Below are 27,087 nucleotides of genomic sequence, written 5' to 3' on the forward strand. Positions count from 1 at the left end.
TAAAGTTCAACACATAAATTAGGGGATAACCAGCTTATACTGAAATATAATACAGCGAAGTTCCCAGTGATTCTGTGGTGCTTTCAAATAATTATTTTCATTGTTTATCATACTGTGTTATCTTTGCTGAGTCTTTCGCACTGTCCTTTTTTCTGTTTGCTAACTTCCTCTTCTTACATTACTCTATGAGTGCAGGCTGTATTATAGAGCATCCTGACTGGGTATGCCGTTGGGATGCAAGATGTTACTGTGCAGAGTTTTGGCGTGCTCTCTCTCAGTCTTCACTCCGAAGATTAAGAAGCTTTAGACCTGCAAAGGTTTGTGGTGTCATGCCCTGGCCCTAACCATGCAACATCAACTTTTGAAAAGACATGGCTGCACAACTTTGCACGTGCCTTCAGGGTTGCCCTTTTTGAATGAAGGAGAAAAAATGTCACAATAACAGCCTGCATCTCAAAGGCATACTGTGTCAGGGTACTCTAAAACAGCCTGCTCCTCTATACTAATGTTTCTTTCAATGTAAGAAGGGGAGGGTTAGGATTCTCTACAACACAGTCTGAAGGGGAAAAATATATGTTCTCCCTTCTAAATAAGAGGCCATGTTAACGCTGTAGCCTACACAACTGGAGCATGTGTTGATATGAAATGAGAAAAGGAGGTTAGAATACAGCCCGCACCCAGGAATGAGTAAATGTAAGGGCAAACACTACATACTATTACATATTAATACTAATATTTATAATCTAATGTGTGCCTATCCCTTTTAAAATACTAAGAAGGTGCTCTTTACTTACATTTTTATGGGATATTTGTTTCTGTTTCCCTTTGAACCTCCAGTTCTTTGCTTTTTTAAAAATCATAAATCACTATGCAAAATATGGCACACGCTATAGTGTGCAGTCTGCCTGTACAAAGCATCCTGCGGCAGGACTGCGAGAATATTTTGCAGGTGGAGATGCAGTAGAAGCAGCTGGATCGCGCAGACCTCCGCCTCCACTGTCAAGCAATGATTAAACACAAAGGTAGGACGGAGAGAGAGAGGGACAGAAGAGCGAACAAACAAACAAGAACACAGAGAGCAGGATGAGTGTGTGAGGAAGGAGCTGAATCACATCACTCACTCCATCTGAACAAAAAAATAAAACAGACCAGAGAGGTACAACTGACCTCACAGTCTTGTGTAGACTGGACCTATATTTGTAGTCGGCGCGCGCGCACGAGTCCGTCTGAACTTGCTGAACCCATTTTCTGCGCGCGCTGAAAAATGTGCCAGGCTTGCAGCATCCCGCGGACGTCATGGCAACCTGTGGGGAAGCAGGCGAGCGCGGACTCGTAGTGAATGTGTGCTTGAGCTCGTGCACAGGTGTGCGTGAGCCGTCTGATGTGTTGTTGTAGTCTGTACTAGTAGTCGAGCAGGACGATCAGAGGGGAGAGCGGTGCAAGCAGCACCACCACCACCACCAGCAGCGGAGGAGGAGGAGGAGGCAGGGCGGGAGGCTGGTTTAGGATGTTGCGTCTGAGCTGTCGATTAGGCTGATCAGAGCCGGAGCTACGATGCAGTGACAGTCTACGGGAAGACACGCACACACACGCAGCGGGGGAGAAGAGGGGAGAGCACCACGCGAATGCGCACGGGAAATGATCCGCTCCTAGACTATGGCACCGTCGGGCTCGCGTAGTATCAAGCGAGGCTGTCAGAGAGTTTTGTACTGGATCCCGGTCCTGTTCATCGCTCTGATAGTGGCGTGGTCATACTACGCGTATGTTTTGCAGCTTTGCATAGGTAAGAATGAGCTGTCTCGGTAGTAAGGGGGGATGATGTGTGTGTGTAAGAGAGAGAGAGAGTGTGTGTGAGGAAAGGGGAAATGCCCCTAACTGGTGTGTGTGTGTGTGGATTTTTTGAGATTGGGTGGAAACACATTTCCCTTTCAGCAGTTTGTGAATCAGGCTTGTTATTTATTTATTTTATTTTGGCATTCACAAGAATGTCTTTATTGTTCACGCAGTGTGTGTGTGTGTGTGTGTGTGTGTGTGTGTGTGTGTGTGTGTGTGTGTGTGTGTGGACAGTCACATGACAACAACACTTCAGCCAGTTGTCAGCATATTGTTGCAGGCAAGTGAGAAATGTGTATTTTCACAGTGCAACTGGAGGACTGTGCAGCCTGCTTTTATTATGAAGTATGTAGCACAGGGTGTGAGATTGGGATTGGACCATCTGTCTCAGATTATCTGATTCTAACGCCTCTATCAGCACTATCTTAAAGTCTTACTGTAATAGCTTCAGGTTCAGTTTGCAGTAGCTTCATCGTGTGACAAACACTGCAGGCATTATCCTATAGCAATAAAAGTCTCTTATGGCTTTAGTCAGTCATCCTTCCTTCACTTCCCCTCCTGCAGCTGATTATTGGGTGGCGCGGTTACAGACGGCGAGCCTCCTCGGTGAACAGTGAGCACAAAGTTGACCTGGATAGTGAGTAATGGTTTCTAGGATGTCTCAGTGGAGTCTCGGCAGCCTACTCTTGTGCTCCATTTGGCACATTGTCAGACCACAAGGAAAGAAAATCTGCTCTGTCACAAAAAAGGGGGAAAAAAAGAAGGGGGGGGGGGGGGGGGGGCACAATAATGGAGAACATCTAATGAGACCAAACAGAAGCAGTTTGATGTTCTGGCTGATTGATCCTTTATCTGATCTTCTCCAAATTTAGACAGACACCAGAGCTTAGAGTGTGCAGGAGTCATAGTGTCATGACACAGCAGCTAGATCCTGTCCCACGATGAACCTCTTCTAGAATTACAGGTCACCACGTGTCTGCCGCCACCCACAAGACTTCTTTCATTACTTCAGGGGAATAGAAAAATAGCCTTTTCTTTATAAAACTGCACTGTTTTGCTGAACAACGGGGAAACAACAGCGATGCTCTCGGGTCACATGGAACGGGCTGATGAAAACAGCAGCAGCAGGCCAGGAAAGTGGCCGCTCGGGGCCAGCGTGCTCTCCGCAGCCATACACAGAGTCAGTTGTGTGAAAGCATCATCAGCTGATACAGCTCGCTCATCAGCTCATGTTAATCCCATTGTCTGGCTTACATAATTCACCCCCAAGCTATCTGAGGTTGACCCACTTTCCTGCAACCCCCCCCCCCCCCCCCCCCCCCCCACCCACAACATCAGCCTTTTGAACAATCGATCGCCTTTTAAAGATTGTTAAAGAACTGAAGTCAGATGCTGTTTAGCTTCTTGTCCATTTTTGGAGACACTTTTTGTCAGGAATGCAAACACGATTAGGGAGCGCTGATCCATGTACATGTCCTTAATCAAACACACACACCGTCAGACTCTGGGGTTTTTATGCTGGCATGGCAACATGCACACAGTTTTTGACTGTGTGCCACGATTCAGCTCCTTGGCTCACCTATTCTGAGTGTCTGTGTGTGTGTGCACGCTGCGTTACTGCCTGATTGCCAAAGATAGATGATTCCGTATGCTTAACTAATCATTGCTTTGAGGTAAATGTAAAAAACACCAACAGGAAATTTCCCAACAGGTCTTAACCTCTGCCTTTCTAATGTTTTAGTCCAGCGCTGAAGGTGTGTGTGTGTCCGTGTGTCCGTGTGCAGGTTTTTTTGGGATGCTCATCCAGGCGCTCCTGTCAGCCTCCAGCTTCACCCGGTCCCTTCAGTGGGAATTCACACACTCAGACACAGACACACTCGCTGTGCAGGATGCTCCTTTGTTTTTCACTACCTGTACTCAATGCTCAGCTATGGAGGAACAATGAGTCAAACTGTTTGACAGGGAGCGTGTTGCATATTGATTTTGTGACTGGTGTGAGACCCGACGTTGGGACGGAGGCTCTACAGAGTCAGCGTTTCTCCGTTTTGCTGATTTCAATTCAGGCGCTGACTGATGGCCGAGCATGTTGACAGTCACAATGAGAACCACCCCACACGTGGGTCATCCCCAAGTTAAGGAAGAAATGCATATGTGAAAAATCTGTTTCTGGTAGTCTGACTGTGCCTTTTCACTGTTTCCCTTTCCATTCTTCAGAGTCCATTGAAGACACAGGAGAAAAGGGTAAGTGCTTTATAATGGCGTTTATCATCCTGAGCTCCATGAGGCAGCTGTTCTCTGTTAGGTGTTGAGCTGAGTGGCCTTTTAGTCTTTGCAAAGGTAAGCCCTCCAGCTGGAAATGTGCCATTGGGTTTTGTCATTAAACTGTATGTTTAAAGGTTTTTATTTAGTGTGCATTTCACAATATGGAGGTAAGTTCAAAGACACCAAATGAAGACAGGAGTGGTTTGTTTTCAGCAGTCTTTTTAAGGAGGGAAGTTGGATGGAGTTAAATATTCAGACTCTCCAGAGGATAAATCCTGATAACTAGTAGCATTTAATGTCACCGACAGGTTAGATTCCACCTATTTTTTAAAAAAGAAACATGGCTAAATAATGTTAAAATGCATGGAAATATAAATTAATTGCTTTGTCAGAAGACCTATTAAGCTGTTACGCTGTAAACTTCATTGTCATAGTTGGAAAATTCCAGTTACATGAAACTGATCTCAGTTCAGTTCAATTTTAATTATATTGCGTCTTTGTCTCTCTTCGGCCGCTCCCTTTAGGGGTCTCCATAGCAGATCATCTGCCTCCATCTCACCCCGCCTCCAGCGTCCTCCTCTGTCACACCAGCCCTCTGCATGTCCTCCTTCTCTACATCCTTCTCTGAGGTCTTCCTGTTTTCCTCCTGCCTGGCAGCTCCATCTTCAACCTCCTTTTTCCTGTTCTGCACACGTTCAAACCATCTCAGCCTTGCCTCTTTAGCTTTAATCTCCAACCTGAGCTGTTTTTGTCCATTCTGGTCACTCCCAATGAAAACCTTTGCATCCTCAACTCTGACACCTCCAAGTCCGCCTCCTGTCTTATAGTTTATTACAATTTATAACCTCACTACCATCTTGTAAACCCTCCCTTTGTTTCTTGATGCTATCCTTCTGTCACAAACCCCCTGATGCTCATCTCCACCTGCTCCACCCTGCCCACACTCTCTTCTTCACCTCTCTTATGCATTGTCTGTTGCTTTGGATGACACCAGGCATTTAAGCTCATCCACCTTCACTACCTCCTTGCATCTCCACTGTTATACCTCCACTATTCACGCAGATGCATTCTGTCTTGCTTCTACTATAGATTTTCATTCTTCTTCTCTCCAGAGCATACCTCCACCTCCAGACTCTCTTTCACATGCTTCCTACCAAGTTTCATGAAATTCAGCTCAGTTGTTTTTGCTGACAAACAGCAATGGCACACTTCCACCCTGGCGCTCGCTTTAGCAGAGGAAATAATCAAAGAGACTCTCTGTAAATGGATTCTGTGCCTGCAATAAAATTTCCATCAGCACACACTTAAGGCATCTTAAAAGTAATTAAGCTGCATACTGAAGCCATGATTGGCTCAATGCTGAGTTTATACAACTTGTTCATTGAGCCCGATTTCTCCTTCACTTTGATTTACACCGTCCCAGTGTTTGGCACAACAACAAATAATAATTACCGCAGGCTGATTTTTAATACTCTACCGATTTTCCAATGAAAAAGGCGAAACTGAATCACCAACATCGTTCTTGTTCAATGGAGTGTACGTGCACCGCTGAAAATTGACGCTGGTGTTCTTCTTTCTTGTTTTTGCTTGCAGTCGTATACTTGCTGGTGTACCATGTCGTTTTCATCATGTTTGTGTGGGCGTACTGGCAAACCATCTTCACCAAGCCCATGAACCCCCTGAAGGAGGTGAGTGTGTCCGACCGTGACGCAGCGTGCATGTCGCAGTGTGAAGGGAAGCTGTAGTTTAGCGCTTCCCCGTGTGATTGAATGCTGCATTTAGACTAATAATACTCTCCAGTGGAAGTGCCTGGATCTGCACTCTTAATGGCTCTGATCCTGGCCACAGCACTTAAGCCCCGCGGGGTGAACGCATGCATACATCTTAAGAGAAAAGCCACGGTTGCAATTTCCACAGAGGCGAACCGCAGACACGCAGGCAGCAATCATTGGAATAAAAGTCCAGACTTACATTTGCTGTGCTGTTTGTTATGGTTATTTGTTTCCAGTGTTCGGTTATAAATTGTCCCGGTGGCTGCGAGGGCTGGAGAAAGCCCCCCACCCCACCCCAAAAAAAACACCAAAAGAAAACCCAGAAACAAATGGAAGAAAGTGCCCTGCTAAGTTGGCTTTCACAGTAGTAGAAATTCCCGCATTACTGATTCTCACACAGCATGGGGCTTGTCTGGCAGAATAATTCAATCGGTTTTAACAAATGCAAAGGGGCGGTGAACAGCAGTGATGGGAGATTGGTCTGCTGATAAATCACAGGTGTTGTTTGCCTTTCCCTCCGTGCTCTGCCCTCCATAGTTTCACCTGTCCCACTCTGACAAGGAGCTGCTGGAGCGTGAAGATCGGGGAGAGTCTCAGCAGGAAATCCTGAGGAGGATAGCCAAGGATCTGCCCATCTACACCCGCACCAACTCCGGAGGTACAGTAACGGCACGCGGTGCCGCTGAGGCAGAACAGCTGGAATAGTCTAGACTGACGCGCAGCTCTCAGAGCTCATTTCAGCGCCTGTCACCTTGTTAGTCTGTGGTCAGGAGTTAGGAGAGGCTGCTGGTACTGCTGCTGACGGCTGTGTGATTGAATTGGCTGTGTCTCCTCAGCAATCCGTTTCTGTGACCGCTGCCAGCTGCTGAAGCCTGATCGATGTCACCACTGTTCAGTCTGTGATAAGTACGGCTCCTCGCTCATGCACCTTTAGAGAACAGACCGCACTATTCGCCGCACGCAGGTGCACAGAGAGTTACTCACAGTTTCACTGACGTCTCACCCTGCTGTGTTACAGATGCATCCTGAAGATGGATCACCACTGCCCCTGGTATGGAGTGACTGTCTTTTATTTAACACACAGTATTGGATTATTGACACTGCATTAGTGCACCGCTGTACTCACGTGCACTTATGCTCTTTAGCGATATAAATTCCCTTTCAGTAAAGCCCCACAGCAATAGAGTTTCACTGCAATCCATCATACTGAGATTGCACCACATTGCCAGAGCATTCAAGATAACTAGCAAACAGGCCTCGTTTAGACCACACAGCCCAGCCCACTCTGCCCTTAACAGTTTCATAATGGAAGTGTTGCATATCAGGCTAGTGGAAAAAAATATAGACTAATTTTTTGGTGGAATTTTCATTTCTGCTTCCAATAATTTCATCATCACCTCTGAGCAAATTTCAATTCGGTGTTCCAGCTTTCATTTTTATCTAAGTCAGTAAAGCCTTCTGGAAAAACAGAAAAAGTTTCCCACCCCTGACGTAGATGCACAAACAGCTTGATTTGATACTCGAAGCTACCAGCTGGTTCTGGCAGCAGAGGGAGACAAGACAAATCCAATCCTAGTGTGTCTAATTTTTGGTAAACACGATCAGCTTGTTGGCTCTCTTGTGAATAATGCACCATATCTGGTGTTCAGGGGAAAAACAGGAGAATCAGTAGGAACTGTGTATATAGTTTATACTGGGACATGAAGCAATAAAATCTGAGATTTCTAGTTATTTATTTAATTAGCTGGTTTTATTTGGGAGTGAAACCACACACACCTGTGCTGGCCTCTGATTGGTTAAAAGGACTAATTGCTGGTTGATGATTTTTCCAGCTAAAAAACACAAACAAATTCACAAACACCTGATAGAAACACTACATTTCTGTCACTTTGCTGCCTGGCAGACTGTATCTTCCCCTTTTGTTGACTGAGCTATGCGTTTTTATTATAAAAACCCCTTTAAAAAGCTGAAATAATAGACACAAATGTAACAGCTGCTTTCTGTCGGCTTAGTTTCATTACCTAACATTAAAAAAGGTCCCTCCCCCTAGCCCATCCCTGCTGCTCTGCACAGCGATGTAAAGGGTGTCCGAATTGTCTCAGGAATATTGAAGTGTGCATACAATCGTTTCCATCAGCAGCCTGCGTCCTTTCATCCATTCGTTATTTTGCAGGGTGAACAACTGTGTGGGATTCGCCAACTACAAGTTTTTCATGCTGTTTTTGTTGTACTCGCTACTCTACTGCCTTTTTATAACTGCTACGGATCTTCAGTACTTCATCAAGTTTTGGACTGTAAGTACGAAGCGATCATGGTGTAATATGTCCGTGCGTGAATGTGTTGTTGTTGTTGTTGTTGCTGTTGTTGTTTTTAAACAACTTGTTTAATCACAGATGAATATTTATGTTTTACCCTTTTTCACAAGGCTGGAGGTAGAGCACATTTCCGCCTAAAAGAATACCTGGTATGAACCAACCAGCTACTAAATTAGAGACTGCTTCCCTTAAAACAGCTAGTTGAAGTCTCTCCAGTTAGAGAAAACCCGCTGATGAGATTTAGTTTATTCTTGTGTCAGCTTTGTGCCGGTGTAGCTCTGTTAAAGTGTGTGTGTGTGTTTTTCCCTTCTCAGAACGGCCTCCCAGACACTCAGGCAAAGTTCCACATCCTCTTCCTCTTCTTCTCGGCCTCCATGTTTTCCGTGAGCCTGGCTTCGCTTTTCATCTATCACTGCTGGCTCGTCTGCAAGAACAGATCCACTCTCGGTAGGTAGCGTCCTCCGCGCCCGCATGCGTGCGTCTGTGTGTTTTGAGTTTTGACGCAGTGTTTGCAAAGCCTCAGCTGGACACCAGCGCTCTGTTTTCTAGGAATCTGCCTCCTCTGTTTGCACAGCATCGTCTTTGCACTAATGATGAAGGATGCTGTATGCCTTTTTCCCCCCTTTCTCCATCTGTCACCATTCTCATCAGCACACTGCCTTGATGAGCCTCTTTGGGCTGCTGTCAGACAGAGGAGTTTCCCATTATGCGTGCACAGTGGCACACTTTGTCCCTGTGCGTGGAGGAGAGTGGATTATCCAGAGGAGTATGTTACAGTGTAATGCAAAGACACAAGGCTGGGAGCAGTAAGCAGCTTAGTAAGAGACACTGATACGGTGTTCAGAGGGAGAAGTCACACCTGGCGAAACAGCCTGAGATCTAGTTTTTCCTGCACAACAAAGACACTTTGATTCAGAGTTGTTTTCTCGATGCCACAGTTCAGCCTGAGCGGGTCCCGCGATGATCCGCTGTTTGATCGAGCTCCAGTTTAAAATTAGCAGATTGTGCAGAGGCTGAGGAGGGAGTGCTGTGTTTCTAATTCTTCTTCTTCTTCTCCTCATCTGCTGTTACAGAGGCAGTGCGTTCTCCTGTGTTTCGTCACGGCACAGATAAGAACGGCTTCAGTCTGGGCTTCAGCAAGAACTTCCGCCAGGTGTTTGGCGATGAAGTCAAATACTGGCCAATCCCTGTCTTCTCCAGGTGAGCTCATCAAAAGCAGCTTGAAAACCACTTCTCAAATACCAGACAAAGCATTTGAACCAGTCATAAATGATTAACACCAGCCTACAGAGGGTTATTTTACAGTTTATAAACCCCGATGACCACTAAAATTTCAGTCTAGCCTGAAGAGCAATCAGGTCAGAGACTCGAGGAGCTGCTTCAGGATACAATAATGTGATCAGTAGAATTATAATCATCCCACACCTGCTGAGAGGCTAATATGTGACTGAAAAATGTCCAAGCATGATATCAGAGCATTCTTTTATGTTTTTTTTCCCCCTGGTATCTTAAGTAAAGTCATACAAACAGCCTATTCAGAATGTTATATTATTAGATCAAAACCAGCTCTGAATAATGCCGGCATTAACATTTACACTTACAGTCATGTGGGGAATTCACATTTATCTTCTTCATAATCATGTCCTTCAGGCAATGTTGTAAAAAAAAGAAGCAGTTTAGGGAATTATTTTAGCATATTTAAACACAACGTTGTCAAAGCAGCCGTGAATGAATGAAGTCAGCAGTGAGCTCAGGGATTGCTGAGCATCGCCACTTAGTTTGAAACAAAATGGTTCAAAAGAGACAGAAAGTCCCAGAAGAGACAGCAGCAGAGCATTAGATCTCAGGAAACAGCAACATCACCGCTGTGAGTTGATGCTGATGCTCCAGTTTTGCAGCTTAAATATTATTTTGTGACTATACAGCAATTTGGCAGTGACAGCTATATGAACTGCAAAGTAACAAGAATCTGACCTGCGATAAAAATGGAACATGGACTTCCTGGATGTCACGTTACAATTAACTACACGCCAAGCTATGCTGTTATTTAAATGTAAATATCTGATGTTTTAAAGAGAAAAGCTGTAACCGTGCTTATTTGTGCTGTAAAGTTGGATTTTTTTTAACACTGTAGTCGATGGGGTTTGACGGAATGTTGGTGGCGGGCTCAAGTGGCCACTAGAGGAACTGCAGCTTTTAGCATTTCACAGCGGTTGGTATGAATAGCAGTTTTTGGTGGCTAGTGTTACCTAACAACACTGCATTGCATAACTAACTTTGCAGAGTCGTTTTCCTGCCTTGATTATCCATACATGCTTTAATGTTTAGCTTTTTTTAATCCTATAATTTCAAGGGACTCATATTCAGTAAAAACATACACAGGTTTGCTTTAACAGAATCTGCTTAAACTTAAATATGCATCCATAACATAGAACACTTACAATCTGCAGTAATTGGATCATGACAACTGTGCTTCTTCTTGTCTGGTGGCCTTACAGTTTAGGCGATGGCTGTTCGTTCCCAACCTGCCTGGTGAATCTGGATCCGGAGCAGCCCTCCTCACCAACTGGCTCCAACCCAGCCAACAAGAGGTGAGTAAAAAATAACACCATCCAATTAATATGTGAACTCGAGTACTTTACAGAAACAGAGTCTGCACAGCTGCATATTAGCCTATAGGGGTTTTATCAATTGTGCAGATTTAATTATGCAAGAAAATAGATCACCTGTTAGCAGCTCCATTATCAGTGATGGGTCTCCAGGTTTAGATTACAGGAACATTTTGCATTGATTTTCACCCCCGGTTCTGTTTGTGTAATCTTAGTGCAGCAGAGGGCCGTCAGTTCCCCTCCAAACCACTCAGAGAAAGCCAGAGTCGTCTGCTCACCAGCACCCCCTCCTGGTCAGAGAATGAAACTGCAACGGACAAGGACAGAAAGGGTAAGATGATGCTCCTTCTGTAGGGTTCTCCGCAGCTGCTTGATGATAAAACAGCAGCACTGTACCAAGGTCTTGAGCCACTCATTTTCAGAGGAATGGTTTTTTTTAGTAGCTATTGATCAAAGGCTGAGGTATGCCAAATCACACGAACCAGACTGAAAATCAGGCCTCATGGGGTGATGAATGCAAATTTGAAAATTTTGGCTCAAAACATTGTTAGTATGTGCGAAGGAGGTCAGGAGTACGGTGGCCCTGAGAGGCCAAACACACTGCAACTTAAGAAAACACCAGCAATAAGAAACACGTTGCAAAGCACACAAAACAAAGGGGAAAAATGAAAACAGAAATAGGAAAAAACAGATTTCCAAAAGCAAGGGAAGTGTTTTTGGGGAGACAATAACTCGACGGACCAGTTACAGGAACCAAAATATGCTAAGAATTGCTCTGGGAGACACTTAAAAGAAGTGGAGGATCTATCGGTTTTATGAGGAAAGAAAAGATGAGAGGTAAGTGTGTTAGCCTAACTATTAGCCTAAAAATTCGTCATCAGTATTATATGAATCATCAGATTAACACACACCTAGCATATTTTGGTTCCTGCAACTGGTCCGTCGAGTTATTGTCTCCCCAAAAACACTTCCCTTGCTTTTGGAAATCTGTTTTTTCCTATTTGTTTTCGTTTTTTCTATTTCTTTTTTCCTATTTCCGTTGTGTTTTGTGTGCTTTTGCAGCGTTTTTCTTATTGCAGCGTTTTTCTTATTGCTGGTGTTTTCTTAAGTTGCAGTCTGTTTTTGTCCACTCAGGGCCACCGTACAGGAGGGACGGTTGTGTTGACAGCCATCAGTAAAACACGTTGGAGGCTCTGTAATGGTTTGGGCTGGATTCCCCTCGGTCGTGTTTGGGATGTTGTCATAATTTATGGAATTATTATTCTTTTTTGCATGGCAAAAATCCCAAACACGCAGTGCAGTGAAATATATGTGTGTGTGTGGAGCACCATCAGTCATGGATTGCTGCACCTATTTCCCATTTTCCAGTTAAAATGTTAAAAACTGAGTGCGAGCTCAGGAGTTTTGCACAGTACTGCACTCCAAGATGTTGAGTAATGTTCCACCTGTGTGTTTGATTCAGGTGCCAGTAACCCAGGGATGACCATAGAGAACGAGGCGTAACCACGTTTGACACTACAAACCAGAAAAGTATGTTTACGCTCACGCACACCTTACCTGCAGAATGAGATTCAGGATTATATTTTTAAAATTCACGTTTCCTTGTTTTGTCTCGCAGGTCTATGCTGCCCCCTCCTCTGTGTCCGTGCCTATCAGAACGTGACGTGGTGGTGACATCATATTTGTCGTTTTCCATTAGTGCACCATGCTTATGAGAGACTGACTTCGCTAACAAACCGGAGGAAAACATAATAATCGTCATTTACTTCTCTTATCGTTATTATCTGCTGCTGCCTGAAAGTTGGAACAAGTCGACCGTATTTGAAACTGCATTCCAATTATCCCGTTTTCTTTTTTCTATACAGACAAGCACAGAGCAGCAACAGAAGAGCGGACTTTTTGCACTTTGAACTATAAGTGAGCTGCTTTTGTACGTCCCAGTTCAAAAGTCTGCAAGTCTGTTCGTTTTCAGTCGTTCTCACAGCGTAGCGCTCGAGTAGATGCAGTTTGCCAAATGTTTGCTCTGAGTATAGATTAGTAGTGATGTTAATGTGCTATATAACTGACATTCCTTCAGACATTTTTCTTTTTCTGTTTCTTTTTTTGTCGTTTGAGGGGCTGGGGGCAGGTTTCTCCACCCGCTGTGTTGAGTATTGTGCAAGTTGATGAAATGATGCATGCTCTCATCTCAGGATGTCAACGCAAACACACCTTGTGAAGTGAACGTGTCCCCCGCCCACCACAGAAAAGAGTAGTTAGTAGTAATTAAATTCCAATAAGGGCTCTGCTAGATCTTTATAGCATATATGAGGATGTTGCCGTCACACCTAAAAGCTGGTGGTGCTCTGTGCGTATGACAGCGCCCCTCCCCCAGTCCCCCCTCCTGCCAAATATGTCCTACAGTCTGACGTCAAACTGCTGGCCAAAAAGCTTCCCGACTGTTCTGTCTATGAAGGGCCCGCCAGCAAAAACAAGCCTTTGTGCGATGCTGCTGCAGATTCTGTTGATTGTTTTAATATCTCACATGTTGTGGATGTACTGCAGAGCAAAAAAAAGAAAAGAAAAAAATCTGCTCCGGTCGCTTCGTGTGGTTCACTTTGACCTTCTGAGGCTGGAAACGATTAAAAGCGTCACTGAAAATTAAAGAATGTACGCTCTTCTCAAAACAAAAAGCTTCATAGTGACAGTCAGTGTTCGATCTCTATTTTTCTATTCTTCTGTGTATGACTTAAAGACTATATGGATGTGAGAGGCAATGTACTGTACAGTTGTGATGCCTTACAAGAATAAAATGAGCTCATCTTCGGTCTCACTCGATTCTTTAATGGAAGAACGCGAAGCCACTGAAAGATACGATGGTAGAAAAATTTCAAGCCTTTATTTACAAAATCATCTAAAAACATTCCTCTTTTTTATTGCATATTCTTCTTCGACTCGGTTACAGTGAGAGAAAGACGTACTGCAGAAAGAGGGAAGTGCTTCAGCTGTCGAGTTTCTGTCACCGGAGGTTAATAAGCCGTGAGCCTACGCTTTAACACGCACCTATGCAAGTTCAGGATACTATTCAACAACAGCGTTTATTCTTGTTTTTGTTTCTTTTGTACATGCGGCAGTTTTATGCGGCATGAATGAACTGGAAAAGCAACACTTGAAGGGAACCAAAAAGCACAAAAAGTCTAATTCAAAGGTCAGAACTACAAATGAACTCCCGCTTGTTAAAAAAGCACCGTCACTTCGAGTAAAACATTCCTCTTCTTTTATTTCAACACTAAAACTATAAATTAAAACAAAAACTGACTCTCTGGTGGTTACTCAGTGGTTACCTCGGCACTTCCTACAGCTTTCATTCTGTTTTTCTTCCCAACACATTTTTGTTGGTTGGCTGAGGTGATGTGTATCCATAATGTTTACACGCACATCAGTGTGCATCCATTCTGACCAACTGATAATAAAGAAATGGCATCCACTTGCTTTATGGTCTGCACCGCTTTAAAAGGCTTATTACAGTGGACTTAGCTCTTACTCGGGTCGTTATAAACTTAACATTAACGGGACCGATTAGAAAAATCCTCAAGATTCAAGTGCATGTAAACACACCCCAACTATCAGAGAGGAAATCTGTGTGGACTTAGTGTTGAAATGGGGGCAACTAGTCCATGCCAATAAATTAAAAAGTTAAAAGATAAGAATGCAGTTATTATTAAGGCTGAGCGTGGTGAGAGTTGTGATCGTACAGCTTTACATGTTCACAATGTGAAATGGGAACATAGAGAAGGCAACAAAGAGGCCAGAGAGACACACAAACACACCGGAAACATTTTCAGCTTTCCTTATAAAATCAGGTTAGAGCTTTAAAGTGCAAAACATTTCTACAGAACACTTTAGGAAAACTAAAATCCCACCTTTTTAAGCATGTTAAATTGAACTGAACCGACCACACGCCGTCTACGCTGCCTCTTAGGAATAAAAGACTAAACTCAAACATGCAGTTGTTTGCATGTGTGAGGACAGCGGTGATTCTTTTTTTTTTGGACCATCATATTCATTGGTCTAAAGTGAGCAGAGCCTATGAGAAACTTGAGAAACAGCTTGCTAAACGATGCACGTGTAGGTTATTTTCTTCTTCCATCATTATTGTCACTCGGGAGCTTGGCGTCAGAGCCGCACTGATTTTGGGTGTGAAGTGCAGGATGGGAAGAGTTTCGGAGCGATGTCACGACTGCTGCTTGTTAGCCTCTTCTTCATAGGCGTTTCCGGTTCCGTTCTGGACATAGGCGGAGCCTGAGCCGAGCCCGTACAAGTGACCACAGTACTTTGCATCGTCGATATGATCCTCAAAGAACATCTATGGGAAGGATTACAAAAAAACCCACACAATAATACAATCGATTAGTGGTTAGGATAACACACAAAGTGTGAAAAAAAGATCACGTCAAAGTGTACCAAGTAAATAAAGGTCCAAAATTACCGATATCAGTTATTGGTATTGGTGATATTGATATCATAGTGGTATAACTTTCCAGAATAATTATTTAAGACAATAAAACAAACCTTCCAACACACATTACTGTTTGTAATGCTTTCATTCAAGGTCAACACTATGCTTCCTCAAGCATTCAAGTCACATGACTTCAGAACAACTAAACACAGCAGAGCAGGGAGGAGGGGGTGGAGCCTGTGTGAAAGAAGCGCTGTTTGCACTGCCATGTCTACTTTCTGATGATTGGGAGTAACGCACTGAACCTAGAGAAGAAAAACAAAGTGAAGTATCAATTCTTTCATGCTGGTATCGATCCAATACAAGTACCAGCGTTAGTATCGATACTTGCGATATTTGAATCGATCTGCCCACCTCTATCAAAGCGCAATAAACCTGTATTATTAGGTTTGGCCAGCACGGTGGGGACTTTTCTGGTTGCTATGGGAAAACCAGCCTACTGCTTACTTCAATCCAGAATTACATTCAAAGTCCGGCTCCTCACATACAACGGCTTAAATAATCAGGCCCCATCTTATCTTAATGACCTTGTAGTGCCATATCACCCTATTACAGCACTTCACTCTCGCTCTGCAGGCCTACTTGTTGTTCCTAGAGTATTTAAAAGTAGAATGAGAGGGAGAGCCTTCAGTTTTCAGGCCCCTCTTCTGTGGAACCAGCTTCCAGGTTGGATTCGGGAAACAGACACTATCTCTACTTTTAAGATTAGGCTTCAAACTTTCCTTTTTGCTAAAACATATAGTTCGGGCTGGACCAGGTGACCCTGAATCCTCCCTTAGTGATGCTGTAATAGGCGGAGGGATTCCCATGATGCATTCAGTATTTCTTCTTCAGTCACCTTTCTCACTCACTATGTGTTAATAGACTTCTCTGCACTGAATCATATCTGTTATTAATCTCTGGCTCTCGTCCACAGCATGTCTTTATCCTGTTTTCCTTCACTTACTCCAACCAATCACAGCAGATGGCCCCGCCCCTCCCTGAGCCTGCTTCTGCTGGAGGTTTCTTCCTGTTAAAAAGGAGTTTTTCCTTCCCATGGTCACCAAGGTGCTTGTTCATGGGGGTCATATTATTGTTGGGTTTTTCTCTGTATGTATTATTGAGGTGACAGTGGTTGTGATTTGGTACTGTATTAATTGAATTGAATATTATTTATGACATTAAACACTTTACTGTTGAGTTTATGGTCAGATCAGTCGTCAAACAATCAGGATGTGAGTGAAGTGCAGACTTTAAATCACAGAGTTTTACAAAAGTACTCCATTAACGGTTTAGGACTTGAAGCCATTTTTACAGTGTCCCCAGCTCTATGTTCATGTTGACCCTACACTCAGCCTTTCTCAGAGACTGAAGTTTTTAAACTGATTACATGTATTAAACACGTCTGAGTTTTGGGTTGATAACGTGTTAACCTGTATTATAAACTGGGTCCTTATTCTGATCCTCTCCACTCTCGAACACGGGGTACGTACCTCTCTCATCTTGAAGAAAGCCATGCCTGTGAGCAAAGAGTCCGAACCAGCCTGATGTTGTGGTCCAATCCTCTCCAGCTCTAGTTGCTCAGCTACTTCCTGAAGCCCACCCTGAAAGCAACACACTTGAGATCAGTGCATGCAGTCAAAGTAAAACCTGAGGGATTGCATCAGAAATCAAGGTGATTAAATTAATAAAGCAGGAGATGCTGCGTGCATGCTGCTGGAATATTTATAGAAGCACCTTCAGGTTTTTACAGCTCTTCATGAGGTACTTGACATCGTAAATGACTGGGAAGTACAGGCGAAGAATCTCAAAGAAGTCCACCTCCTCCTCAGGAAGGTTAGCGTTGGACAGAATCTTAATCAGGTATCCAAAGTCATAGCCACTGTAAAACACACACAGCACACACTTTAACAAAGTTGCTTAGGAGCACAGCAGCTGGTGTCAAATACTATATCACTTTCAGTCTCCAAGGAAACAAAGATAACTAAGAGTTTCATATCAAAGAAACATTGAAATAAAAATACACTGTAGTTATAAATTCCATTGTGGCAACTGAGAAAACTAGACGAGAATAAAAGTGACATCAGTGACCTTCAAACCCAATCTTTGGTTTTTTTGTCCCATTTTTTTTCTCTTTGGTATTTTTTCATACATAAAAATGAGAACAAATGATGTGTTTTTGTGAAAATCTGCTAGTAACAAAGTAGTTAAGTTAGTAGTTAAAACCAGTTCTTTGCAAAGTAGTGTGTTAGATGTGGCTACAACACTGGTTCATCTCTTGAGTTAGGTGCATTTAATGCTAGGACGATTCAGAGGTCAGTGCTAAATGGCTTCACAAACAAACAGGAAAAAAAAACATTCCTCTGAATATTTTCAGGTACAAACACTTGAAAAAAATCAGTGAAAAAGTCGTCAGTGTTCAGAGGAAAAGTTTGAAGGAGCTTTAGAAAGCCTGACAGCAAGTCTGGCTGCTTGGAAGCAACATGCAAAGAAAGACGGCACAGTGCTGTGTTTTTGGTGTTAACACGTTTGTGGCTAAATAATCTTGGTGCTCTGTAACATTTCTTATTAAAAAGACGAGACAAGACAAAACTATTTGACAGGTTAAATATAATTTCAAATTGAAACTAAACAGCATGTCTGAACAGCTCAGCAGACATGTAATTTGGTTCAAACACTCATATTTGAAGAGCTTTTACAAAGGTAATATATAATATTCAAACTCGGTGATAGTGTACCAAAGGTAAAACGCTGTGTTTCTAATAAGTGCTTTGTTATTAAAGAGTAAAAAATTGTGGAAATCTGCCTTTGCTGCCATGTGTGTATAAAATAGCTATAAGCCAGTTTCTGGATGTAAAGCAGCAGGTAAACACAAGTGTTACTAATGACACTGCGAAGATTAAGTCAGAGCAGAATACCTGTGAAAAGACAGCCACTTGACTCCGTCGCAGAGCACCACACCTGATGTCATCAGCAACTCTGCAAAGTAAAGCGTCTCAATGCCTTCGTCCTCGTGCTTCTTGAACTGAATCCCTGAAGTGGTCAGGAGCTCAATGGAGTCCTGTGCATACATATCTTCTCTAAAGGGGAAGAAAGTCACAAACAACAAAGTCAACTAGGTAACAGGTCAGTAATCAGTTTAAGTTTAGGGATTATAATGTTGCTCTTGAATGACAAATAAACTGGCCGTACGAAATTTTACAACATTAGACAATCAACTCATGTTTAATTTGGACAGCTTTTTTCTGGGGGACAAAAAAAAAAGTGTAATAAATTAAAATGCCAAGTCTCAGGATTCATTTGAGTAGGTTTAGATGAATATTACAAAAATGTAAGGGAGATCAAACCCTTTAACACACTGCACCTAAACTGCAAACAGTGAAGAAAAAGAAAGCCACAAAACTAAACAGAAATGTACTAGAAGAATATCCTCTGTTCAAATAAAAACTAAAACTAAAAGAAAACGTTGATTGCCAAAATCAGCTGGTTGGGTCTTTTGTGGATCCGCAGAAAAAATATATCGATGGTAGCAACAAACTATGAATGCACTTCAGGATGCAGCGTACATGTTTTTCCTTCAAGAAACGACTCCCTGTCCATGACTTCAGAGCTCTCACCACTGACAGGCTGCAGTTTGCAAAAAATGTACAAAAAGAAATAAAGTAGTGTTTTGGAACCACGTTCTGTTTGATCAAACCAAAATTTACCTCTATTAAAATGATTAAACATCTCTAGGAAGGGAAAAGCTTGGAACATAAAATGCCACATCATCATCTAACATCGAAGGGCTTCTGTTAGGATTCGTGCACGTAACCCTGCCAAACGCCCTGGCTCACTGGTGTTGATGATTTCACTGCTGGCAGAAGCCATACGTTGAATGCAGAGTTGTGCTTACATTCAGCCAATTGCATCAGAACCTGTTGGATGTTTCATTATTCAGCAGGACTACAATCCTCTACATAAAACCAAAAGGCTTACAAGAGTAAAAAGAAGGAAAATTCTCGACTGGCCGAGTCAGCCCTCTGATTGAGCGCCATTCCAAAAGGTGGCGGTAGCTGACACAAGCAGCAAAGAGCTGTACGTGAGCAGTTGAGGACTGGGAGATCATCAGCAGGGAGGTTACAAAGCATCTGCAACTGTCTTTAAGTCAAAAACTCAAAGCAGTCGCTTACAAAACTGCAAACACAATGATTTTGTGTGTATTTGAATAACTTTTGAGCACCAAAACTCTGGGCCCCTGTCTCACACACTTCTCTCTATAGTTTTAATGCAATACTCAAAATTAAAGCTGAGACTTGGCAGTGTAGTGTAGTATTAATTGTTTTATTTCAAACTTAGTGTCATATTGAAACAGTGCGTAGACCAAAAGCTGTCCAAATATTTACAGTCGGGCCTGCATGTAGAAACGATTCATGTCCCGTTAAAGCTGGAGTGGAGACTTTTACACAGAAAGAAACAAACTTATTTTACATCCAAGTCCTTTGTCAAATGCATTCACACAAAGCGGATCAAGCCCATCAGATAAATCTCTCAACATTTTGTATTGACAGATGGATACAGTGCCACACTACAGTAGTGAGTAAAGGCATGGCACGGTTTTCTTACTGTCAGAAGGCAGACAGCAACAGCATGTCCACACTGCAGTTAACTGCAAATCTGGACACATCTAAATTGAATACGAGAAAAATAAAGTCTGATCAGTAGAAGGATTTTGGGGGAACTTTGTATTGCTGGTTTTTAGGGAGTCAAAACCCCAGTAGTGTGTGCAGTTACAGTATTTCACAAGCAAGACAGCATCTCTGTCTTTCCAGCAGCAGTGAACGCTGTCTGTTTATTATACTTAAGAACGAGCCAGGAGTACTGTAAACAATGGAGCATCTTCGTATGTATAACATGTAGTTTAAAAAAAAAGTCAAGAAAGGATTTACTATTTGCACGCACTGATGGGCCGTTATCAGCTGATCAATCCATCTATGGGGCTCCAGCAGGAATACAACAGACAGACAGACCGGATTGCAATCTTACGTGAGGTTAAACTTAAAATTGAACTGCCACGTTGACGTCCCGGGTGGGTAGTCCCCCTGCTCGTTCATAAATGTGAGGCCCAGCTGTATTATCTTGAGCAAATCCACATTGCAGCGCAGCAATTGGTACTGATAGTCAGCGTTGCTTCTGAACTCTCCGATCGGTCTGGCTACAACACCTGGAAACTCCGTGTCCTGCAAGCAGACGAGTCACGATGAACAACGGAAATGTGGGCACGGAGAGGCGCCGCGACTGTGGCACCACTCACCATAGCAATGTAGTTGTACTTTCGAATGACATGTCGTATCCTCTTCAGCTCCTCCTCCAGGTTGTTGGCCCAAACCTCACATATTCTTTGGCTGTGATCCACAGTAGCTGCGGGCATAGTGCCACTTCACCATGCAAGGAGACAAAGAATTGTACTTGAATATAAACACAACATCTGCAACGTGGTGCATAAGTGTACTGTCATAGGTCAGCATATTACATTAAAGGGGGCTGAACAAGTGCACTTTAACACCTAAACCAAAGGCACAGAAGGATTCCTGACACAGCACTTGACTGAAAACAAATGAGGCTTCTATATTGGGCACAGGAAATAACTTTAGCCTGCTTGTGGTACACTGGGGAAGCTAACTTTACTCGCAGTTAGTGTTTCTATTCTAGTATAATGTATGCTAACTGTTGTTACATAAAGGGAACCAGTGGGAGGAGCAGCTATCTCCTCATGATGAGCAGGACGGGCTTAGCCGACTGCTCTTCGCATTAGCTCGGGTTTTCGGCAGCACTTCGGCTAGCTAGGTTACCTGCAACAGTTAGCAGGCTGCAGAGCTAGCATTAGTTAACACGGGCAGGAGGAATAGGAGCTCTGTAATGAGACAAAGCAGCTCCTGCAAGTGGACAGCTAGCTCACAGATAACTGAGACTGTGTGCAGAACATGAAAGAGACTGGTGCAAGCACGCACACACAGACACACACTCGGCGCCACTTTGATACAGCAAAGGTGAACGTAGCTTCGTTAACTTACCGTTCCCCAAACCGGGCGGGTGTGTGTTTTAAGCGTGTACTATCAGAAAACTGTTAGTTTGTTCCACGTTATAGTGTCGGGGGAGTTTCCGCTAACTTTTAAATACTTTATATTCAGTATCGTATTGATGTCAACCTACGGCTGCCATCATAGCTGAGCCTACAACTGGACGTCATCACGTAACACAGCAACGTCATACGCGTATATACGTGTGTAAGTATAGCTTAAGCACAGAGCCCTTGAAAACTGTACTAATTTTTTTTTTACTATATTAGATATGCACTAGTGCTCCAGTCAGTATAATGAAAATGAATACATGAATAAAAGTCATTTCAGTAAATAAAAACACAACAACAACAACAACAATAATAATGTTGTTGTTATTAATATTATTATTTACTTTTGTCAGCAAAGTATGAACACCAAAAAAAGACCAACCCAGCAGCAACGTTTATTCTAGAAAATGATTAGAAGAAAGTTCGGTTTCTACCACAAAAGAAAGTTAAAAAATCACAATCAAAACTAATTTGGTTATGATTGTGACAAATATATTGCAGCATTTTATTCTCCTAATCCAATCACATTCATACATTTAAGAATACTTTAACCTTAACCTTAACCAACTAAGTTCTAGTCTTGTGGAATACTCCAAGTTTTTTTATTGATCCGAAACCAAGTAAATACAGGCTCCGTATTACATTAATTTGAATCTATACCAGCAGCTTATGGACGGTAGAGCAGTGTGTCATGATTTAGAAAATGAATTATCATCAGTTTGCAAATTTTGAACACATTTTAATGGTCACTAAATCGTCACAATAATTAGTTAACAAAACAAAAAACACCATTCAGCTTTTGTTGAAACTGCATTTTATTGGTGACCTGGAAGGTAAATATGTCTGTCTTTGAAGCACTGTTGGTCAGCTTCTGCTGGTTAAATGTGACGTAGGTGATAAATAAAACAGACATGACAGTCAACACAAAAACATTCAGACATCTTTCATAGTGCATGTTTGATATATATACACTCAACAAAAATATAAACGCAACACCTTTGTTACTGCTCCCATTCCCCATGGGATGGACGTAGAGACCTAAAATTCATTCCAGATACACAATATAACCATCCCTCCCAAACAGTGGTCACGAATCAGTCCAAATGTGTGGTAGTGGGCACATCTGCTATATTGAGATAATCCATCCCACCTCACAGGTGTGCCACATCAGGATGCTGATCTGACATCATGAGTAGTGCACAGGTGTACCTCAGACTGCCCACAACAAAAGGCCACCCTGGAATGTGCAGTTTTTTGCGCTATTGGGGGTCTGGGGACCCAGAACCGGTCAGTATCTGGTGTGACCACCATTTGCCTCATGCAGTGCAACACATCGTCGCATGGAGTCTATCAGATTGTCAATTGTGGCCTGTGGAATGTTGGTCCACTCCACTTCAATGGCTGTGCGAGGTTGTTGGATATTTGTGGGAACTGGTACACGCTGTCGTATACGCCGGTCAAGCACATCCCGAACATGCTCAATGGGTGACATGTCCGGTGAGTATGCTGGCCATGCAAGAACTGGGACATTCTCAGCTGCCATCTGCCCTGAACAATGTGAACCATGATTCATCCGTGAAGCGCACACCTTCTCCAACGTGCCAGACGCCATCGAATGTGAGCATTTGCCCACACAAGTCTGTTACGGCGACGAGCTGGAGTCAGGTCAAGACCCCGATGAGGACGACGGGCATGCAGTTGAGCGTCCCTGAGACGGTTTCTGACAGTTTGTGCAGAAATTGTTTGGTTGTGCAAACCAATTGTTCCAGCAGCTGTCTGGGTGGCTGGTCTCAGACGATCTTGGAGGTGAACCTGCTGGATGTGGAGGTCCTGGGCTGGTGTGGTTACACGAGGTCTGCGGTTGTGAGGCCGGTTGGATGTGCTGCCATATTCTCTGAAATGCCTGTGGAGACGGCTTATGGTTGAGAAATGAACATTCAATGCACGGGCGACAGATCTGGTTGACATTCCTGCTGTCAGCATACCAATTGCACGCTCCCTCATTGCTTGTGGCATCTGTGGCATTTTGCTGTGAGACAAAACTGCACATTCCAGGGTGGCCTTTTGTTGTGGGCAGTCTGAGGTACACCTGTGCACTACTCATGATGTCAGATCAGCATCCTGATGTGGCACACCTGTGAGGTGGGATGGATTATCTCAATATAGCAGATGTGCCCACTACCACACATTTGGACTGATTTGTGACCACTGTTTGGGAGGGATGGTTATATTGTGTATCTGGAATGAATTTTAGGTCTCTATGTCCATCCCATGGGGAATGGGAGCAAAAACAAAAGTGTTGCATTTATATTTTTGTTGAGTGTATGTATATATATATATATATATATATATATATATATATATATATATATATATATATATATATATATATATATATATATATATATATATATATATATGTATATATAAACATGTTTTTTAAATAATTGCATTTATAGTATTTATATATTGCATAATATATATGCAATTCAGTGGGCTACATACTGAACTTAGGGGATAGAAACAAAGCCTCGATCCTATCATGCTAGTATTAATCTGATACCAGCACCAGCGCTGATATAGATACTATCAGTATTTGGATTGATCCGCCCACCTCTACTATTCCCTTTCCTTTTATAAATCATGTAAACAAATATGCATTACTATTCCTATTATAATTTCTTAAAACCTTCTTTGTGCAACATCTCTAAAGTTAGAAATATCCTGTCTCAGAGTGACGCTGAAAAACTAGTTCATGCATTTATTACTTCCAGGCTGGACTACTGCAATTCATTATTATCAGGATGTCCAAAAAACTCCCTGAAAAGCCTTCAGCTAATCTAAAATGCTGCAGCAAGAGTACTGACAGGGACTAGAAAGAGAGAGCATATTTCTCCTGTTTTGGCTTCCCTTCATTGGCTTCCTGTTAAATCCAGAATTGAATTCAAAGTCCAGCTCCTCACATACAAGGTCTTAAATAATCAGGCCCCATCTTATCTTAATGACCTTGTAGTACCATATCACCCTATTAGAGCACTTCACTCTCGCTCTACAGGCCTACTTGTTGTTCCTAGAGTATTTAAAAGTAGAATGGGAGGGAGAGCCTTCGGTTTTCAGGCCCCTCTTCTGTGGAACCAGATTCCAGTTTGGATTCGGGAGACAGACACTATCTTTACTTTCAAGATTAGGCTTCAAACTTTCCTTTTTGCTAAAGCATATAGTTAGGGCTGGACCAGGTGACCCTGAATCCTCCCTTAGTGATGCTGTAATAGACGTAGGCTGCCGGGGGATTCCCATGATGCATTGAGTTTTTCCTTTCCAGTCACCTTTCTCACGCACTATGTATTAATAGACTTCTCTGCATTGAATCATATCTGTTATTAACCTCTGTCTCTCTTCCACAGCATGTCTTTATCCTGTCTTCCTTCTCTCACCCCAACCGGTCGCAGCAGATGGCCCCGCCCCTCCCTGAGCCTGGTTCTGCCGGAGGTTTCTTCCTGTTAAAAGGGAGTTTTTCCTTCCCACTGTCGCCAAAGTGCTTGCTCATAGGGGGTCATATGATTGTTGGGTTTTTCTCTGTATCTATGAAGCGCCTTGAGGAGACTTTTGTTGTGATTTGGCGCTATATAAATAAAATTGAATTGAATTTGTTTTGCTTTGTTTAAGCATAAAAAGATAATGATAATTAGGAAAACGCCAGAACAAAACTGGAAGCTATCTAAGACTAAAAAATAGATACATAAACATATAAACAGTCCTAAGCCTGCAGTGTGAATCAAATCTGTCTCTTTTAGTAATTAAAATTACTTATGTCCTTCCTTCACTTTATATGTCAACCATTTGTCCCAGTCTTTTAAAACGTGCTCTTTTCATGCTCAGTCTGTAGTTTCAGTTTTTCCAGCAGTAGGATCTCCTCAACAACAGTCAACCGCAGTCTTTACCTCCTTGTTAGAGCCAATCTGTAGAGAAATATTTTTGATACTGTTTCAGTTATTGTTACATGTTTAATTTTGTATGATATGTTGTTAGAGAATAAATGCTGCGTGTTTAATTTGTGTCGGGTAAGAAAACATTACAGCGCATGTGTTGTAGCAGGTTAGAGTGAGCCAGGACGGCAATGGAAGTGTGCGCTGTAGCAGCAAATAGTTTTTTGACCGTGACATCTTTTGTTTGTATGTACGAGTCAGAAATAAATCTGAACAGCTCACATTAAGAAGTGGAAGAATTATTTTTTCGAAGCTTGGGACAGAAATTCGCCACTACATAAAAGTCAAAAAACTAGCGAGTAACGGAGGAATGTTTTCCGCGGTGGAGCCACCGACTGAGACATAGAAAAGTCACCGGATCGTCGGCATAAGGACGCCTACATACAACAACACGGCGAACAGCTAAGTAAAAGGTGTTTTGTCAGATGCATCTTACCTGTGGAAGTAGCATAAAGGAGTTTGTGCAGTACACCACCCGACAGCTGTGCCGAAGAAAATCATTACGGCTTAGCGGTGTTATATGATTACAATGGCGGACGACATTAATGACAGTGTGGGTGTAGTTACGCGTGATGGCAGCCAGAGGGCGATGACAGACAAAGGTCTGGAGTTCAAACTGCATCAGCTCACAAAGGTGAGAAGAGGCAAATTAGGACAAGTGACAGCACAAGAAGATGAAACTGAGCGACTTTTGAGCCATGAAATTCTGCCGGCTGTAAATGATGTGAGAGAGGCACTGAAAGTTTACAAGAAGTTGTATGAAGAGTTTCAAGAATGCAATTATGCAGTGTTGCTGTGTATTAAAGATGAGGAGGAAAAGGAGGCTGACCAACAACTTTGGTTTCAGCCAATGTCAGAACGATGTTTGCAGTTCATTAATAGAGTTAATACATGGATTGAAATACAAACATGTGATCAAGAGATAACTCCCATGGACAGTGCATCCAGAGTGTCAAAAACATCTAGAGTGTCAAACAAGTCTAAAGTATCCAACACGTCAAGGGTGTCGACAGCATCGTCGGAGCGCGTCAAGGAAGAAGCTAACAGAGCAGCTCTGATGGCACGAGCAGCGTCTCTGAAAGAAAAACAGGCTCTAGAGTTAAAAGAAGCAGAAATTAAAGCTGCAAAGGAAAGACTGGAAATTGAAACAGCCATTGCAGTGTCTACTGCCAAAGTGAAAGTGTATGAGGAATGTGAAGGAGTTAAGTCTCAAGTGAGTGAAACCAGACTTACGGTAATGCCACGTCGTGACCTCCTGAAGATGAATAACGAAAATGGTCATGGCAACGTAAAACACACACCAGGGAAGCCAACAGAGATAGAGAGGTCTGCCTCTTGGAGGAATCCTGGTGATCCAAGTACTGCAGCAGGGGCCATGCCTAAGACACATAGAACTCCACTGCAGGGGCCGAGCCAACGCCAAGATGGTGTCTCACTTCAGGAGACCAGACCAAGTGAGCTTTATCAAGTTATGCAGAAACAGGCAGATATCACAGAGATGCTTGTAAAGAACCAACAGCTGGCTCGGTTACCACAAAGGGATGTGCCAGTGTTCCACGGAGATCCTTTGGAATACAGGTCGTTTATGAGGGCATTCATGCACGCTATTGACACCAGAGCTGATAGCAATTCAGACAAGCTATATTTTCTGGAGCAGTATACTCGAGGCGAGCCTCGTGATCTTGTGAGGAGTTGTCAGCATATGCCTGAACATCGGGGGTATG

General features: G+C 42.9%; 2 protein-coding genes across 5 annotated transcripts; one reads left to right on the forward strand and one right to left on the reverse strand.

Moving 5' to 3' along the window:
• The first annotated feature begins 1,295 nt into the window (after positions 1–1,295).
• zdhhc2 (zDHHC palmitoyltransferase 2) lies at positions 1,296–13,598 on the forward strand. 2 transcript variants are annotated; one of them, XM_026187720.1, is made up of 14 exons: positions 1,297–1,783; positions 4,048–4,074; positions 5,689–5,783; positions 6,405–6,525; positions 6,704–6,773; positions 6,886–6,918; positions 8,041–8,161; positions 8,293–8,331; positions 8,497–8,629; positions 9,256–9,382; positions 10,681–10,773; positions 11,007–11,122; positions 12,254–12,321; positions 12,410–13,598. In XM_026187720.1, exons 1-13 carry the CDS (start codon positions 1,657–1,659, stop codon positions 12,292–12,294), a joined length of 1,143 nt encoding a protein of 380 aa, XP_026043505.1. In that variant the 5' UTR covers positions 1,297–1,656; the 3' UTR covers positions 12,295–12,321; positions 12,410–13,598. The 2 variants fall into 2 exon arrangements, with proteins under 2 accessions (XP_026043516.1, XP_026043505.1); XM_026187731.1 differs by lacking the exon at positions 8,293–8,331 and having other exon boundaries at positions 1,296–1,783.
• Positions 13,599–13,650: 52 nt separating this feature from the next.
• Positions 13,651–25,943, reverse strand: cnot7 (CCR4-NOT transcription complex, subunit 7). Of its 3 annotated transcripts, none has more exons than XR_003274058.1 (8): positions 25,800–25,943; positions 20,562–20,685; positions 20,294–20,487; positions 18,187–18,348; positions 17,006–17,150; positions 16,762–16,872; positions 15,343–15,534; positions 15,070–15,136 (listed from the first exon to the last, which is right to left on the reverse strand). XR_003274058.1 is itself a non-coding variant. In XM_026187745.1 (7 exons), the coding sequence occupies exons 1-7, from the start codon at positions 25,862–25,864 to the stop codon at positions 15,005–15,007; spliced, it is 933 nt and encodes a 310-aa protein (XP_026043530.1). In that variant the 5' UTR covers positions 25,865–25,943; the 3' UTR covers positions 13,651–15,004. The 3 variants fall into 3 exon arrangements, 1 of the variants encoding a protein (XP_026043530.1); XR_003274060.1 differs by lacking the exon at positions 25,800–25,943 and adding an exon at positions 21,322–21,522; XM_026187745.1 differs by lacking the exon at positions 15,343–15,534 and having other exon boundaries at positions 13,651–15,136.
• Between the last annotated feature and the right edge of the window lie 1,144 nt (positions 25,944–27,087).

This window comes from Astatotilapia calliptera, chromosome 2 (assembly GCF_900246225.1).
Source record: "Astatotilapia calliptera chromosome 2, fAstCal1.2, whole genome shotgun sequence".
Lineage (NCBI taxonomy): Eukaryota > Metazoa > Chordata > Actinopteri > Cichliformes > Cichlidae > Astatotilapia > Astatotilapia calliptera.